The sequence below is a fragment of the Eublepharis macularius genome, chromosome 14, assembly GCF_028583425.1.
Source record: "Eublepharis macularius isolate TG4126 chromosome 14, MPM_Emac_v1.0, whole genome shotgun sequence".
NCBI lineage: Eukaryota > Metazoa > Chordata > Lepidosauria > Squamata > Eublepharidae > Eublepharis > Eublepharis macularius.
This window is the reverse complement of record NC_072803.1, coordinates 25,006,863-25,024,487: the sequence shown is the minus strand read 5'-3', so window position 1 is coordinate 25,024,487 and position 17,625 is coordinate 25,006,863. Positions and strand designations below refer to the sequence as shown.

The 17,625-nt window shown below is 45.4% G+C and overlaps 1 protein-coding gene across 2 annotated transcripts in view; it reads right to left on the bottom strand.

Moving 5' to 3' along the window:
• ERLIN2 (ER lipid raft associated 2) overlaps nucleotides 1-16,253 on the bottom strand; it is a 34,054-nt gene extending 17,801 nt beyond the window's left edge. Inside the window, exons 1-9 of one of the 2 annotated variants that reach the window (XM_054997577.1) lie at nucleotides 16,226-16,253; nucleotides 11,414-11,535; nucleotides 9,960-10,041; nucleotides 7,524-7,570; nucleotides 5,627-5,688; nucleotides 4,434-4,559; nucleotides 2,983-3,056; nucleotides 2,404-2,462; nucleotides 1,434-1,525 (exon numbers count right to left, since the gene is read on the bottom strand). In XM_054997577.1, the coding sequence (XP_054853552.1) occupies nucleotides 1,434-1,525; nucleotides 2,404-2,462; nucleotides 2,983-3,056; nucleotides 4,434-4,559; nucleotides 5,627-5,688; nucleotides 7,524-7,570; nucleotides 9,960-10,041; nucleotides 11,414-11,520 (649 nt within the window). In that variant the 5' untranslated portion in view covers nucleotides 11,521-11,535; nucleotides 16,226-16,253. Of the gene's footprint in view, nucleotides 1-1,433; nucleotides 1,526-2,403; nucleotides 2,463-2,982; nucleotides 3,057-4,433; nucleotides 4,560-5,626; nucleotides 5,689-7,523; nucleotides 7,571-9,959; nucleotides 10,042-11,413; nucleotides 11,536-16,142; nucleotides 16,163-16,225 lie in introns of those variants that run through there. The other variant, XM_054997576.1, reaches the window with a different exon arrangement.
• Nucleotides 16,254-17,625: the final 1,372 nt, after the last annotated feature.

The window sequence follows — 17,625 nt, the reverse complement described above, 5'->3', positions numbered from 1 at the left end:
TTCCATGAAAAGAGGAGCTAGCTCTTATAATCCCCCTGTTTTAAGACCTCCTGCTACTGCAAGAGACCTGGCAGACTGAATCACCCGATTACATGCACATTTCCAACTGAAGTGCTTTGGAAAGCCTTTACATGCCTGCCCGGCTTCCCTGCAAAAAGAAACAGACCATCAACAGCCTGTCTTCCTCCCGTGTCGTGCCACTTCTTCCTTCATAAGGCTGGAGCCGTATTTCTATTACGCTTCATATGATCTCTGTTCCCATTCAAGACTATAGTTCTCCAACAAAACCATTTTTATACTGTCGAAGGCTTTCACGGCCGGAGAACGATGGTTGTTGTGGGTTTTCCGGGCTGTATAGCCGTGGTCTTGGCATTGCAGTTCCTGACGTTTCGCCAGCAGCTGTGGCTGGCATCTTCAGAGGTGTAGCACCAAAAGACAGAGATCTCTCTGTCTGACTGTGACACTGAGAGATCTCTGTCTTTTGGTGCTACACCTCTGAAGATGCCAGCCACAGCTGCTGGCGAAACGTCAGGAACTGCAATGCCAAGACCACGGCAATACAGCCCGGAAAACCCACAACAACCATTTTTATACTACCTCTCAAAATCTCAGAATAGCTCGCGATTAAAACTACAAAAATGCAGCAGGATACCAAAAGGCAGAAAACAACAAGTAATTAGTTGCGTATGAAAAGGCAGGAAAGAGGGGAGGCCAGATGAATTTCTCCAGAGGAGGGCAGTCATGGCTCCAGAGCGGTGACAGAGAAAGCCCAGCTTTTTGTGTAGGCCGAACCAGCCTCATCGTAAGATGGAACTCTAACAGGCCCTTGATATTACTTCTCAGTTGCCTAGCAGACTGATGTGGGAGAAAGCACACCTCCTAAGAGTGAGTTCTTAAAGCTCCAAAACACTTGCCATTTATTTAGCAAACATAATCCCAAAACAGAGCAGTCCTCTTAAGAAGGAGCCATGTCACAGGGCTAGAGCTCTGTATGCAGGGAGTCCCGGGTCCAGTCCTTGGCATCTTCAGCTAAAGGGTTCTGAGGTGTTGGGAAAAGACTCTTCTCTGTTAAAGACACTGGAAAGCAGATAATTCAGAGCTAGGTGGCCTGAGCCAGTAGAAGGCAGCTTTGTGTGTTCTGTGTCATTGCCATTTCTCTCCTGGTGGGATGCACTGAGCTTAGCTGATTGCAAGTGACAGAGCCCTGGTCTGAAGAAATAGGCGGCAATCCATGTGGTAAAGTCCCCAATCCAGACCCACATCTTTACTTGCACCTCAAGCAAAGCCTTTTACGACCCTGCCTTCCTATCTCCTCTTCCTGATCATACATCTCCAGCTGGGGCCTCACTGCCTACAACCCTCCCGAGGTTATGCCCTCATGACTCTCCCATACTGCTGGCTGTAAAATAAGGAGCGTTTGTATATATACAGACCAATGACAGCCTTCTTCCGCTCCGTCTCTGCCTCCTTCTCCACCACCTTCTGCTTCTGAGCTGTTATCAAAAGCTTCGTCTTCTCACTCTCCCTAGAGAGACCAAAGTGGGTCTGGAGGTAAATCACTGATGCAGGATTTGGCGCTTTGAGTGTGGGGGGAATGCTGGAGAATCTCAAGAGCCGAAGAGATCAGCAGCCGGCCCCGTGCCTCCAAAAGCTCATGAACAATTTGTCAGCCCTTTGGGCACCACATTCATACAGGCTAGAAAAAGGACATAGAAAGTCTAAAGCAGAATCCTATGCAATGACAAACACACCCCGGGATTGATTAATGTATGGGGCTGACATTCCGCAGGAATCTGGAGAATAAAATCCAGTCAAGCCTAAAACTTTAAGAACAATCTTACTGGATCAGAACAATGGGACATGTATGCACATATCTCACATGGTGACCAATGCCATATATTCAGAAGATCTTTAATAACATACTTTGGTCCATGTTGTCACTGTTTGTAACTGATAACTTAAGGCTCAAGGACTATAACTGTGCATTCCACAGCCATCTGGGCTAAGAGTAAGACCAATATTTCTCACTCCTTCAAGAACTGCTAGTAATGTAGCTAAGTATTTGAATATTTTAATCTGAACACCAACATGAGCTTGGGGTGGCAGAGGGGAAGCACAATGGGAAGCAACAACGTAAGAACAAAAGCTTAGACTCCTGAATTCTAGGGTGCTATGCAGACACTGACCACAGTTTTCCCACATGTACCCATGTGGGTACATGATTTCATTTTAAAAAAAAACAAACTCTTGAGGTTCTCAGGAAACCAACTTGGATGTCATACTTGGAACTGAAAAGGAGATTCCTTGCACAAGTCTGCACGTGCAAAACTGAATTTATCTCAAGCCAGTTACACAAGCAGCTATCACCATTCTGGTAGCAAAAAAAGAATTCTTAATACTTACATAAGTTCATAATTTTTCCGAATTGATTCAGGGATATTTGGCTTTGTAACTCGCACTGCCTGGATAGACAAAAAGAGAAGATTAGGGATGAAAGGAGACACAGAACAACATATACTCAATTGTGACAAGGAAACGAATGAGCTACTACGCAGTCCCTGGAAGGATCCCTATGTCTGCTAAGTCCAAAATTTTAATACAGATCTCACACTGGATCAGGGCTGCATTCCTTCTTCCAATAGGCAGCTGAGGTTAATGTGGTCTCAAGCAGCAGAGAAACAATTATCACTGCTGGGCACTTGTGCCTGAAAGGCAATGGCTTCCAAGGATACCCCATAACTGACCTAGTCCTTTCATATGGGGAGGCATTGCAAGGCATAAGATCGTGTTATTAACTACTGAGACTTCCTGAGCTTGTCAAGGAGCTGTGAACGCTACAGATGGAAGAAAACGCACAAGGGCCAAACCTTAATGCCAAAGAAACAGAATGCCAGGCTACTTGATGAGCAAGTCTAGCTTGCAGCTTTCCAGTCCTCTGCCCAATTTTGGACAAGAGTCGCTCTCCTCGTGACCTCGGCTTACCTGTATGATGAGTCCAGGTGCCATGGTTGTCAAATCTTGCTGAAGGGCCAGCTTCAAATTTTCATCAATCTGGTCTGGTACAGCATTAAACAAAGAGTTATATGATTTCAAGAGGACCATATGGATAGACATGTGGGCTAGACACACCTCTAAACCGGAGAGGATTTTTTCCACCAACGCAGACATTCCCCGGTGGATGGAGACATGCTGCGTCAGCCTAAGCCCTGACTTCTCCCTGGACTCAGCGATAAGAGACAAAAATCTCAGATTATACTATAGGTTACTTTAATGACTCCATGTGGCAGTAAAACTGCATTCCACTATACCAATTGGTTAGGAAAGGAGACATGATTATTAGCCTCTTACTGTGTTGGTTCACATGCTATAGGCAAAGCATGTGTGAGACAGTGGGCAGGAGTGGGAAGAGGGTCAGCGGAGGATCTGGGCTCAAATTCCCACTCTGACATGATCTTATTGCATGTATTTGTGTTATGCACCATTAAATTGCCTCCAACTTATGGTTGGAATGAATGTTTTCCAAAACATCCTATCACTGACAGCCTTCTCAGGTCTTGCAAACTGGAGGCCATGGCTTGTCTTTTCCAGTGAGTCTTGTCTTCTCATGATATGATGAACGTATGATAGCTGTAGTTTAGTCATTTTAAGATTCAAGGGAGAACCCCTGGGCCAATCCCCTCCTCCCTCCGACTAGCCTATCTTACTCCGTTGTTGTGAGCACAACACAGGAAAGAGAGAAAGGAAGTGGGTAGACATAGTGCTTGCAACATCAAGCCATGCTTGCTATTATGTGCGACCTGAGCCACTGTCAATTGGTATTGTCCAGCCTTTGCAGATGTACTGCAGAAGGCCCACAGCCTGACTATAGCTCAAATGGGCCTGGCATATTGTGTTTGGATTCTAGGATAAAATAAATAAAACCTTATTAAACACAGAGGTGAAACAGGAGATCTCTTGCTCCTTATGATTCTCTAATTAAAACCCAAAACCCATGTCAATGAACATCCCCTAGCCCCGTGACATGTTCCCCTCCAGAGTGTTTGATTAAAAAAGTGTATTATGAACCAAACAGGTAATGAGCCAGAAATAACAACAACAGTGTGCTTATATAGTGCCCTTCTAGACATCTGTGTCAAACGAGTGGGTGAACAAAGTCGGTGTTGTTATTATCCCCACAGTACAGCTGCGGAGCTGGGGCTGAGAGGAGTGGCTGACCCAAGGCCTTCTGCAGTGTTCATGGCAGTAGCGGGAGTCAAACTAGCAGAGTGCTGATTCGCAGCACTCGCACTTAACCAATATTCGCAGCTGATTCGCACTTAACCACTATGCTACAGCAGGATCAGATAACTTCACAAAGTTTACAACTTCAGCTTGTAGCAAACTAACACTGGTAAGAGTTCAACAGCCAACCTCCTCTGCATCAATTCGCTCACCAAACAACTCAATATAGACTTCCTGGAGAGTGTGAACGCTGCAGAACTGATTGAGTTCATGGTGAATCTTGTTGAAGATGAGGGCTTTGTCATAGTCTGCAGTGAAGTTCTTCACTATATCATACACTAGTGAGAAAAAAAAGAGGGGAGTTAGGAGGCCGATATCACCCCTCGAAGCTTTGCCACTATCAGAAGCTGCAGGGCTTGAACCAGGGAGAGGTTCCTTGTTCCCTGTCCTCCATACCACTCGCTGCAGGTGATGAAAACGTGGGTATTTGGGGCCAGGTAACAGAGAATCCTGCTCCAAATCTTCCTCAGCTTGGGAGGCAGGCAATCCAAGAGAGCCAATCCTACTCCATTTCCTTGCTCTAGAACCTCCGAGTCAGCCCGCTCAGCAGGTAGAGCAGAAGACTGCCAGTGGTGTTTGAAAGCATCCTTAGGATCAGGTTGACCTCTGGCTCAAAAGGACTTGCACACTAAGTGGAAAGGCAGAGATCTGCTTTGCATGTAGAAGCTCCCAGAGTCTAGCACTTGATGCTGACTTATTCCAAGTCTGACGATGGGACTCTCAAGATCAGTACTGGCTGAAGCTCTCGATGGTCGTATCACCTCCTGCCCAATCATTTTAAGCAGAGATGCTTAAACTTGGGACCTTCTGGGTTTGAACCTGGGACCTTCTGCATGCAAACCAGATTCTCTGCCACTGAGCCACAGCCCCTCCCCAATAAATCCCTAGCATCTCCAATAGTTAGCAAGCAATGAAGAGCTCCTGCCTACCAACCTTGATAAACCAAAGGTTTGACTTGGCATAAAGGCAGCTTCATGTGTGTTCTGCACCAAATTGGGATGTGTTACCAACCCAGACATTTTCAATCACGGCACGATACATGAGGGGGAAAGGGAGGGGGCATGTGAGCCCCGGCATTGCTTAGCTCATTTTTATTACGAACTATAGCTCATTCCTGATGGCTGAACGCAGCCAACAGAAGGTGGCTTCACCTCTTTGTGTGTTCAAACATGGTGATTAAAGGGCCAGCAACAGATTGCCAGTCATAACAAGGAGTGCTGAAATACTAGTAGGGACACAGGCCTGCCCAGTAATGTGGTTAACTGCAGCTCCAATAATTCATGCACATTTCTTTGTGCCACAGCCCTGGAAAGCGGAGAAGCACTACGTACGATCGGTAACTCACCAGCATTTTGGATCAGGAAATTTACCACTTCAATTCTGTCAAAATAGATCATTACTCCCCCACTGCAAGAGAGAGAGAGAGAGAGAAAGAGCTAAGAGCTAAATTATATCAGGAGCCAGGTTTGGAACTAGATAGGTCCAGCGTAGGCTTACTCTCAAAAACATAGCTGACCAAGAACAGGCAAGATATCTGTCACTGGTGATACCAGTTTCAGTTATTTAAAAAGGGGTTGTTGCTTTTTTACAAAGAAACTGGTAAGATTGAGTGAAAAAAGCTTACTGGATCCAACCCAAAGAACCATTATAAGATCCAGGTGATCACAGCACCTCTAAAAACCAGCAGGTTTCCAATTTCCAATATTTCAAGGCTTATCGCCTGGTTGCACTGCCAACAGAGAAAACTGCTATGCAAATGTCACAATAGCACCATTTTGGTGTATCTTATCAGCAATAAGATAATGACATATTGCTAGAATTTGAAGATGTTGCAATAGAATTTGAAGATGTTGCAAACAGAATAGAGCTGGAACAGAACTACTGATTATTTAAGCCACAGGCCACTATGCTCCTGCAGAGCGTAGGAAGGCTTTGCGATGGTCTATAGCTAAAGTAATGGATCATTTCCTCTTCTGTTCACATGAATTTAGGGCAAGGTATTTGTCCCATGAATCCATGGTGTTCTTTTAAAAAAAATCATTTACATTCACTCATTTTCACAAACAAGTTGTTACTTCTGCCGGCTACTCAAGATCGCAGAAGCCAGCACGGAACAATTGCTACCTTCAGGATGGGCATGCAAGTGAAGAGGATGCCATCTAGTGGCAGGTACAGGGATCATCACAAATTTATTTGGGAAATGCGTTATACAATCGCCTCCTATGCCTGGTCCTGAAGAAATCAAGGTAAACTGGCCTTGCGTTTCCCTGCGAGGAACATTTGGAACCATGAGATGATATAAGCTGGTCCTAAACTGTCTAGAGATTCTGTGCCATTTTTATTCCTGGAAGATTTTTTTTTTTAAATCAGGGAGGCTTTGTGCCCTTGCTTGAGAGCATCTAGCTGACTTCTGGGAGAAACAGGATGCTGACCTAGATGGATTGATCTGGCTGTGCTCCTTTTTATGTTCTTACAAGTGGGGACCCACAAGACTCGTGGGAGGGAGAATCCCACCCACCCCTGCTTGCCCGCCAGGCTTGCCACTTGGAAAGCAGGCTGCCTGCCAGCAGCACCGCCACTCCTTCTGGTTCACTCAACCACTCACCAACTCTTAACAGCCGAGGGCATTAGCAATTCTTTCCTCACTTGGCTGTGCTGCCACCCCTGTGCAACTTACCCAGAGGCAGGGGTGGTGGTGGTTTTCACTGCTCCTGCAATGGCTCCCGCTTCTCCCCACCCAGCCACAGTGCCGCCAACTTGTTGGTGGGAGGGAGGGTGGCTCCTGATTCTCCTCCACGCCTGCCAGCCTCCAGAAGAGAGGTAGGCATGGGCTGCATCAGGGCACACAGGGTCAGCGTCTTCTCCCCTTCCATGTACTTGTTAAGTTTATGTAGTCTGCTTTTGTGGAAACATGTTCCTCTGTTTCAGGGGCTTGCAACCCCACCCCCCTCCATTCTTTTAAAAAAACTTTTCAGATTTTTCTGCAAACCATGGGATGGGGGTCCCCCGAGACACTTGAAACATCTCCCTTCTGTCCACATGGCCCCAATCCACAGATTTAAGTTTCTGCAAATGGGGCCATGTTGAGTATTAAGTATATATTGAGGATGATGAGAGGAAGGTGCTGCACAGAGGTGAAGGGAAAAGGTCCAAGATGTCAAATGCAAAGCCAGTTAGGCACCCTTTGTTTGTGGGAGGACAAATGTAAAAGGTGGCAGACTGAGTGCAAAGTCACAGCTCACCTTGTACCACACGGAACATTCTTTACTTCATCTGTTTGCAACGTCGTCTGGAAGAGAAAGCAAAAGGATTAGAGGCCCTGGAGAGTCCTGCTTCTGCACAGCAAATCTTCTTCTGCACTGTATGCAAAAGAAAGAAAGAAAGAAAAGGTGGGGGAAGGAATCAAATGCACAAACTAACCAGCTCTCCTCCCCTTGATCATTATTGCTCGGCCACAATTCCAATGAAATCTGCTGCTATTGATTCCCTCAGCCCTTATCTGGCACTTGGCAGAGCCGGGAGAGCAACCCAAATGCCTCCATCCGAAGATGGCTCAACAAAAACACAAGCCAAACTCGTCCAGCAGGCTTGACAGATGCTGAATCCAAAAGATAAGCTTCTTCGGAAAAATCTGCAAGGCTTTGTTTGAAAACAAGGTTTGGATCCTATTCAGATAAAGGGTGGCAGGGGGAGGGGGGAAGAGTGTGGTTGTCAGATAAGTTGTTTCAGGCAGGCAAAGGACAAGTGCTTTCTGGGAATCTCACCACCATTTGGAACATGCTGGAGTTATGCTGGAATGAAGCAGCTGTGACCATGCGCGTTGAGAATGCTACTGCTGTCTAACTTTATCTGCTTTGCACCTTCACAGTGGCTTTCTCAGCTGTTCTATATGGGGAGAACAAACGTGGGATCACAGCAGCAGGCTCCCCCCCTCTCCATGTTCATTCTGCCAACTGAGAACCTTTCAAAAGAGGCCGGTGATTCTTAAATTCTGTTGTACTTCTGGTAGGAGAAGATTCTGTCGGCTAGTTGGCTAATAGCAGAGGAATAACATCTTGCTGAGTTTGTTCTCCTTTGCTCTGTTCAGAAGGACAAGCTCTTGGGCAGGTGCCAAAGGCAAGAACCAAAGGGTACTCATCCTTTGGCTCTTAGCCTGAGGGATATTAGCTCAGAGCTCGGTGGAATACCCACTAGCAGAAGGAGGGAAGACTCAGATACCTCCCATCTAGAGATGGGCACGAACCAAAATACGAACCAAAGTTTGTGACGAACTGGTGGTTCATCAGAGCCCATTTCTAATGAACTGCCACGAACTTTAAGGCTGGGTCGTTTGGTTCATCACTGCAGACAGTCTGGCGCCAATCAATCAGTTTCCTAGGCAACTGGGGATGGACTTCCTGCAGACCTTCTGCTGGCACGGAAGTGATGTTTTCATGAACCAAACGAACCAGTTTGTGAACCGGGGCAGGTTTGTGAAAGTTCCTGGTTCGTGAAATACGATGAACCACGAACCGCACGGTTCGGGTTTTTTTCCGGTTTGTGCCCATCTCTACTCCCATTCCTTTCCTGTTTGTTTCTGGGTTTTCCCTCTTTATCATAAGTGCTTTGGGTCCCCACTAGACAGACAAGCAGGATATATATATCTTGACACACGTACATATCATGACAAACATAGAAAGATACAGATGCTGTGAGCCACTATTCATCACTCTCCCTGTTATTTTCAAACATTACAATCACCTTACAGAAGTTACTGAGGAAGCTTCCAAATCACAAGTCCCTTTACATTCCAACACAGCTGCCCGAAATGTCCTAAAGGAAAGGTGTTGCCATGTTTGTGCACGCTTTGTGTTGCTGTGTGCTCATTAGTCTAGACCCTACTACTGTAAATGGATATTTGGTTGGATCTTGCTTTGAGCACTTACAGAAGCTGGCAAAGACCTTTTTTAAAAAAAGGAGCGTGTTTCTAGTTCTCAGGGTTACAAAGAAAATCTACTCACACATAAATGCTTTTAGAAAATAAAGGTGGGATTGGCTGCGATTTCTAATAGTACTGGTGGTGGTGAAAAGTGCTGTCAAGTCATAGCTGGCTTATGGCATCCCCTGCTGGGATTTTCAAGGCAAGCAAGTAACAGACGTGGCTTGCTACTGCCTGCCTCTGCACCCCTGGTCTTCTTTGGAGGTCTCCCATCCAATTACTGATCAAGACAGATTCTGCTTAGCTTCTGAGATCTGATAAGACTGGGCTTGCCTGGGCTAGGTCAGGGTTCTCATCATATTAGCAGGTGAGAATTCTTTTCTTTAGCACAAGGTCAAGTTCCTTACCACAGTCCTTGGTGCCAGGTAACCATTTGTGCTCCCACCTATTGTGCTCTCCACCAAAAAGTTTTTAAAGCAATCTTATACAGGAGACACAGGTGTGTGCATGGAATTCTAAAAATAGCAAAATGCCAAATGAAAAAGAAAAGTTTTTATGCAACATTCCCTCTCTGCATTTGTGTTCCTGGTCCTGGAAGAGAAATAAGAAAGGGCTGCACAGCTCAGTAATTGGCGATCGAGTTGCCAGCAGTCGGGGGGGGGGGGTGAGATGGGATAAAAGGGGATGGAAACCACAATGGCCTAATGAGACCTGGGATGGGCGTGCTACATTCCTTTGGGAAGATCACTGATAAAGGTACCTGCACTGATTTATAAGAGGTGATGAAGGGGAGCATGAGATGGAAGCCAGGCCCACTGGTAGAGGTCAACAGAGCTCCTCCCCTGCAGTAAAAAAAAAAAGAGAGAGAGAGAGAGAGACAACCACATATGGTTAATCAGGTCCATTGTCAGGCTAAAGAAATGCAATGCCATTGGCTTAATGGCTTGCTCATCTCTGCCTTCAATAAGCAGTAACATATTTGTGATAAAATATCCATTTTCACATTATCTGCAGACCAGTGTCATAACATGTGCCTTGCTCACAGCCTTCAAAATCTCCAATATGCTTATGCTCTGTAATTAACTTTGAACTGAGTTATACAATTTTATTTATTATGACTTAATATCCACCATCTCCACCCCTAAGGTTTCAATCAAGCAACGTCTACTCATACCTTTTAGCCTCATAACACTTACTCTCTGCTCTGGCAAGATATTTGAAAACTTTGATTAGAGCTGAACTTAGCAAACACTGTTAATGCATCTGTAGGTCAAAACTGGGCTACCACAATGTGCCCTCTATGGGGCTACCCTTGCTGCGTGTTTAGAAGTCTCATCTAATGTAGATTATCAGTTGATGTGTGTGTTAGGGTACTGATATGAGCCTCTTCCACTGATGCTCTGCTTCCCATTACATTCTAAGTGTAAGTGAAAGCGCTGAACATACGAAGTTGCCTTGATCTGTGTACCTTAATACTGCCTCTGCTAACTAGGAGAAGCTTTCCAAAATCTCAGGGAGAGTTCTTTCCAAGCCATCCTATCCTACCCAAGATCTTAAAATTAAATATGTCAAAAACTGAACCTGGGATCTTGTGTGTGCAAGCCATGTGCTCTAACACAGCACCACGGCCATTCCCTTGCTAGTTTTGCACTCAGAGACTACATCCTCTGTTATGTCACAACATGATGACTTTCTTAGCAATAATAATCAGTATACTAGTCACAACCACAAAAAGAGCAAGATGTGGTCTGCCTATGCAGGTGGTAGAGTTGCAAAAGGGCAGAATGAACGGTAAGCAAACCAAGACATCCAGGAGACGAAATACAGGCTGCGCAATAGTGGATAAGGAATAAACCAAGGGTCAGAGATGGAAAGAAATCGTCTCCACCACTGAATGATCTCCCTTTGTCGGTCCTCTCAGGGTGTCTGCAAAAAGCAGCTGGAAGCATGGTGTGCCCTTACACACTCTATGCACATGCACAACCCACAGCTCCTTTCAAAAGGCAGCCCAAAATGCCAGCTCCATCAGGACTCAAAAACAAGCAGATGAGGTTCTGTGAGGACCCCATCCCCTCGGCTGAAGAGCACAAAAAAAAGTTTGCTGCATTAACACACACACACACCTATACATCTAGTTCTGAACCTGGCCTCAAGAGTGTGAATAAAATACTCTGCACAAGGCCAAGTAGAGAAAGAGCAGATGTTTCTACATACCGGTAGTAAACACCAATGTGCCCCTCTTCAATCTTGTGTATGGCAGAAAAAAGAGCAGCTGCCACCAGGCTGGCAGCTAGAGCTGCTATGGCACCCAGCTGACTCATCCCTGAGAATACCTCCTAGGGGAGAAAGAGAAAAAAAAACACCTGTTATTTCTAGAGTGCTGCAGGACACCGTCCCATTGGTTTGGAGTGGGGGGTTGCTTGGGGTGTGGATGCCCTGCTCTGGGACAGAGTTTGAAGAAGGGTTAAGAAATCATGTGCAAGAACTTCCCTTCATTCCTAGATCAGACTAAGATAGGTGTTATATGTGTGAATCACGGCAAACTATAACTCGCCAGTTCAAGTTAAATGTCCTAAACCTCTTGGTTCTTTTATTTTTTTTAAAGCAAGCTGTTAGTGCACATGGTAGCAAAATCAAGATTCAAAATACACAACCAGTACTTGGTGAACTCTTACAAGCTAGTTTCAGGGGAGTAGCCATGTTGGTCTGCAGCTGAAGAGTAAGATTTGAGCCCAGTAGCACCTTCGAGACCGAAAAGATTTTTCCAGGGTAGCTTGACTCTGAAAACCTCATGTTGGGACTTTAGATGCTACTTGACTCAAATCTTGCTCTCATCAGCTAGGCAATGGTAGTGGATGAACAGGATTTCTCATGCCCGAAAGGAAAGGGTTTTAAAGTATAACATCTCACTCTTTGCAATGGTGAGCAAATGCAGAAATATACAGAATGGGGGGGGGACAAAATATTGTGGATTGTATTGGGGGTGGGAGCTTCACCAAGCGTTGCAACATGTGGTGGTCCTGGAGGCTGGCAGCAGTGGTGATGCTGGGCTGGGGCAGCACAGTTGCAGGGGAGGGCAATTCAATCCCCCTGTCTTAGCTTCCCCCCTACAAAAGATCTTTCCTTGTTCTTTTCCTTTCTAAAGATTCTACCCTGTCTCTTCGCCCCACTCGTTTCTTCCCTGTTCCTTCCCCCCAACACTCTCCTGTGTTAATCTCCGCCTCACCCTGTCACTGTACGGTGTAGTGATCAGTGCTGGACCAGGACCTGAGAGACCCAGCTTCAAATCTCCACTCTGCTAATGAAATTTGCTGAATGACCAGCAAAATGACCAGCCAGTCGCTCCCTCTCAGCACCACCTCTTTCAGACGGCTGTTGTTGGGAGGATAAAATGGAAAAGGAGAGAACAATGTCCCCACTGGGGAGAAAGGCTGGGTACAATGGGAAAACAAGACTGTAGTCTTAAGAGCAATAACAGCCAGCTGTTGTGCAACAAACAGAAAACAAGCCGGCTCCTAACATGAAGGTGTTGACCAACTGCCACGCTTTTCATGGCTTTTAGTTCTTAGGCCAGAGGACAATCTGTCCAAATAAGGGGATCCAGTGCAAAAGGCAGCATGGCTCTTGGACCAAGCTGCAGAAGTCAGAGCCAGTTTTATCAACTAGGAAAACAAGACTAGCAGCATTTCCCCCTGGAACTGTTTGAAAAGATCATGATCTTGTTTGGTATTGATTAGAAGCAGCAAAACTTTGTGTTGCAGGGTTATGAAAAGAGACAGAAATGTCAAATGTTAAGACTTGGCTGCTTAAATGACAGGGTTTGGTCAAAAATGAGAAATAACCAGTTATGTTAAATGAGAGCCAGTGTGGTATAGAAGTTAAGAGTGTTGGACTAGGATCTTGGAGACCCAGGTTCAAATCCCCACTGAAGCTCTCAAGGTGACCTCAGCCCAGTGTGTCTTTCTTTCTCACTGCAATCTACCTCCCAGGATTGTTGCAAGGATTAAATGGAGGTGGAGGAAAGCAATTTCTAAGGTTCTTTGGGTTCCCATTTGGAGAAAAGCAGTGCATGTGTGTATATAAATTGAAATGAGACCTTTTAATAACACAGCATAGCTTGCTACCAAGCTTTGTCATTTTGTCCTCACCCATAATTACTGCAGATTTGGAAACAGTTTGTACTTTGGGGTTTAGTAACACAGCTGCATGGCTCCACACTATGGAAGTGTATTAATGTTTGACTTAGTGCAACACCTCCTCAGCTCCTACTCACTAACACCTCTACTGTACTTGAGGGTTATCAATGACATTTTCCTCCTCTGTTTACATGGGGAGGAAACTCTTAAGAGATTCGATCCAAGACTTTGGCAACTTTCACCTCAACATCAAACTAAGCGTGGATCGGCCCACACGTTTCCTAGACAGCATTGTACAATTATGATTAATAGATATGCACCTTATATTGAAAACTCAATGGCCAGTATAGCTATCCACATACTTCCCTCTACCATCCTGAGCACGCCCCACAATTCATTCTCTACAACCAAACACTACATTACTACTGCACTTACTACAAAATGGTGCTTAGGTACCAGGGCTAGAAGAGGCTTCTGCTTGCATTTCTGAAGAGCTGCTACAGTTGCCAACTGAGAACCATTACTAGGACTAAAAGGTTGGACTCTGTCTAGGCAAGCTCATATGTTTAATTGAACTGTAAGAATTGGACAGGAGAAAATTCCACCAGGAACGGCTTCTCGTATAACTGCCACATTCACTGTGTTATGAACTGCCAGAACTTGCTGAACTTCTCTCTATTATGCCAACCTTAAAGGAACAGCAGCCCTTCTCAAGTGCAGCCCTGATATTCATGAATAAAGCTCTCTTGGGACAGACATAAAATAGGGTGGCTTGTGTATGTTATTAAATGAAGGAAGCAAGCCATCACCCAACAAGCAGGAAAGTAATGACAGAAGTTCCAACTGTCCCCAATTACTAGGGACCACTCCTAATTTCCTGGTACACTGTCTTAATAGAACATCACCCCTTTTTTGCTCTTTCAAGGAATTCAGGAGATTCTTTTGAGATGAAAAAATGTGTACAGTGCAATTCATCCAGTTTCAGGTCTCTTCTGATTTAAGTAGGGTGGAAAAGGAAGAAAGCAGTTGCGTGTACATTAAAGTCAAGATGTACTTATATACATGCAATTAAGTATGTACATAACTGCTTCTCCATATAGGAAATGTAAGTCAAAAGTGAGTTCTCCAGATAGTAAATGCAACTGAACATGTTTGACTGCAGCTATTTTGTAATAGATACAATGAGATCTATTGAAAGAATAAAAGGTTTAAGAGAAAACTGTTATGGTCCATTTAGGACCACACCCGGTTTCAGAAGCCACTGAAGGGCAAACATTGCAGAAGCAATGAACACAATGTACAACAGGTAGCTAAGTGATTATAGCAATATGTATCAGAGAGGGGGAGAGTAGAGGCCTGATTGTTGGTTTAAAAACAGTTTTTTCAAGCACACCAGTGTCCCCATATTTATCTATGAAATGTTGGATAATATAAAAAGAGAATTCTGGGAAACAGGGCAGAAAAATAGGTTAACACTGTGCTATAAACAAAGACCAAAAAGTGAGAGGGCAAGAGCATGGGGCAGAAAGAGATAGGCTTTACAATGCTGTACATTAAATCTATCACAGTTTTATCCCATCTGTCCACTATGGTGTATGTGCCACAACACAACACAACACTGACTCTCCATCATATAATAAAAATGGCATTGCCAGACCATATATAAAATTTCTGGAAAAAAATCATTGAGGGGCTGCCCTTTAAAAAGCTACAATGTGGCTTCATTCTGCTGAGTGAATTTGGGTCAATCACTCACTCTCAGACTCACCTGCCTTACAAAATTATTGAAAGGATAAAATGAAAGACAGTAGAACTACAACACTACCCTGAGATCTTGAATGGTGGGAGGAAAGTGAGGCAGGCAAGCAGGGCCATGTATGAAATGCCTAATTTAGGGTCTTAAGTAGATAGCCATGCTGGTCTGCAGTAGAACAGCAAGATTTGAGTCTAGTGGCACCTCAAAGACCCAACAAGGTTTTTAGGGTATGAGCTTTCAAGAGTCAGCACTCCCTTCTTCAGATACCATTTAGGGTCTGCACCTTAAGGTGCCTGGAAGAGGAGGCAGGGAGACCAATAAGAAAACAAAACAGACTTGCCACTATCTTATGGCATAATGGTTTAGGATGCTGACTAAGGCAGGGGTTGAGGTTCAAATCCCCATTCTGCCATGAGGCTTGCTTGGGTCAGTCACTATCTGCCACCCTCCTCTGTTGTGGGGGGGGCGGAATGAAGGAGACCTATGTAGCACCACAAGCTTTATTGCATTAGCTCCTAGCCTTAGCAAATGACACCAAGAGAAAATAAAGATATAAATAATCTAAATACCAGTTAAATACCAAGCGAGAGAAGTGCCTAAAGGGTCTCATTTAGGGTTCCTATACCTTTAAGGAACAGAAGAAGCATAAAGAAAATAAGAAAACTAAACTAGCCCAGTTACGCCCTAAACGAGGCATGTGGTTCTGCACCTAAAAGAGGCGCAAGTCAAGAGATAAAACTAATAGGCTTGGCTATGGGGCAAGCGGTTGTGCGTCTAAGAGAGCACGAACCATGAGATAAGACACAGAACCTGACCCCGTAAGTAGGGTTGCCGACTTCCAGGTGGGATCTGGAGACCTCCTGGAATTTCAACTGCTCTCCAGACCACAGAGACCAGTTCCCTTGAAAATGGCGGCTTCACACGGCAAATTTTATGGTCTATCATAGATTCTAGATGATGTTCCTCCCTAGACTCCCTTTCACAGGCACCACCTCCCAAATCTCCACGAATCTCCCAGGCAGGAGTTGGCAACCCTGCATAAGGCACAGACCAGGGCAGGGGGAATAAGTGGAGTCCGATAAACGGGAGAAGAGCGCGAACTCCGCGTGGAGAAATCCCTCCTCTGACACTCACCGCCACCGCCTGCTCCTCTCGCCACTTCCGCGTGTCGCTCAAGTGACGCCATCACCGCTCGCCGCCTCCAAGAGACTCGCTAAAGTCTCCCCCGCCCGCTCCTTCCCCTGGTCTTTCGAGGTGCAGTTCCAGCGGTGGCTCCTGCAGAGGGCGCAAGAGCGCCGGCGCAGGTGGACAAGCCGACTCTCGCCAAACCCGCAAAGCAAAAGTTTTTGATTTTCCTTTCTGTGTGCCCGTTAACGTCCGAACTGTGCACGCGCGAGATGCATGGTTGGAAACAGACGCCGAGCTTGTGTCGTCCCCATTTCGGATACCAACAGTGCAATCTTAAGAAAAGTTACGCTCGTTAAATCGATTGCAATTAATTGGCTTAGATTGGAGTAACTCTGCATTACGTTGCACTTTACAGTACATTCATTTATGGGATTAAAACTGGGGCAGATGTATTGCATCTGTTAAATCCTTGTTATTGTCATCTTGCATAGTCTCCGGAATATAATATGCAATGTTATTTGGCGACACGTGAGTGGAAGAAGAGAAAACAGTAAGGGCTACATGTGATTATGCAATCCTAAAGATACTTTCATCACGGGAGTGAAACCCGTTGAATAACATGAGACTTGTTTCTGGGTAGACCTGCTTAGGATTGCTTTCTGTGTTTGTGTGTGCTCTCAAGTCGGGTGATTTATAGAGGGCCTTTTTTCCTGACGACAGATACAGGTATGAACAGGCGCGTTTGCCTTCTCCTGGATAACGCCATTGGCCCATTGAGCTCTGTATGGTCTGTCCTGACTGGCAGCAGATTTCCTGAGTCAAATGAAATGAGATTCTGCATTTCCCAATAGAGTACATAATTAAAACAATAAAACCCTAAATCCCACTCACCCTATGAACCTAATTAAATACCTTCATCTACTCTCTGTTGAAAGCCTCCTAAAAGTTTCCATGCCTCTTACAACTTTTCAAGGATGATACTCCTTGGTCCCATTGGGGAAAGGGGGGGGGATTGGGCATCAAGGCCACTGTGAAGGGTCTTGTGGGGGCTTATGGGCCTGCTCCCCCACCAGAGCTGCCCAAACCCTGGGAACAACCTACTTACCAGGGCCACCCTGGCCCAAAGAAAGAGTCAACTACAACCTGGAGGTGCAGAGAAGGAGGACTCACTGGGGCTTGGGACACGACACGCCCCCTTGGGCCACCGTTGCCTGGCTGAGGTTTGCCAAGTTCAAGGTGGTAGCTGGAGAACTCCCGGAACTACAACTGATCTCCAGGCCACAAAGATCAGTTCTGGACAAAATGGTGGCTTTGGAGGGTGAAATCTATGGAATTAGACCCTGCTGAGGTCCCCTCCCTCCCCAAACCCTGAAGAATAGGGTTGCCAGCTCCAAGTCGAGAAATTC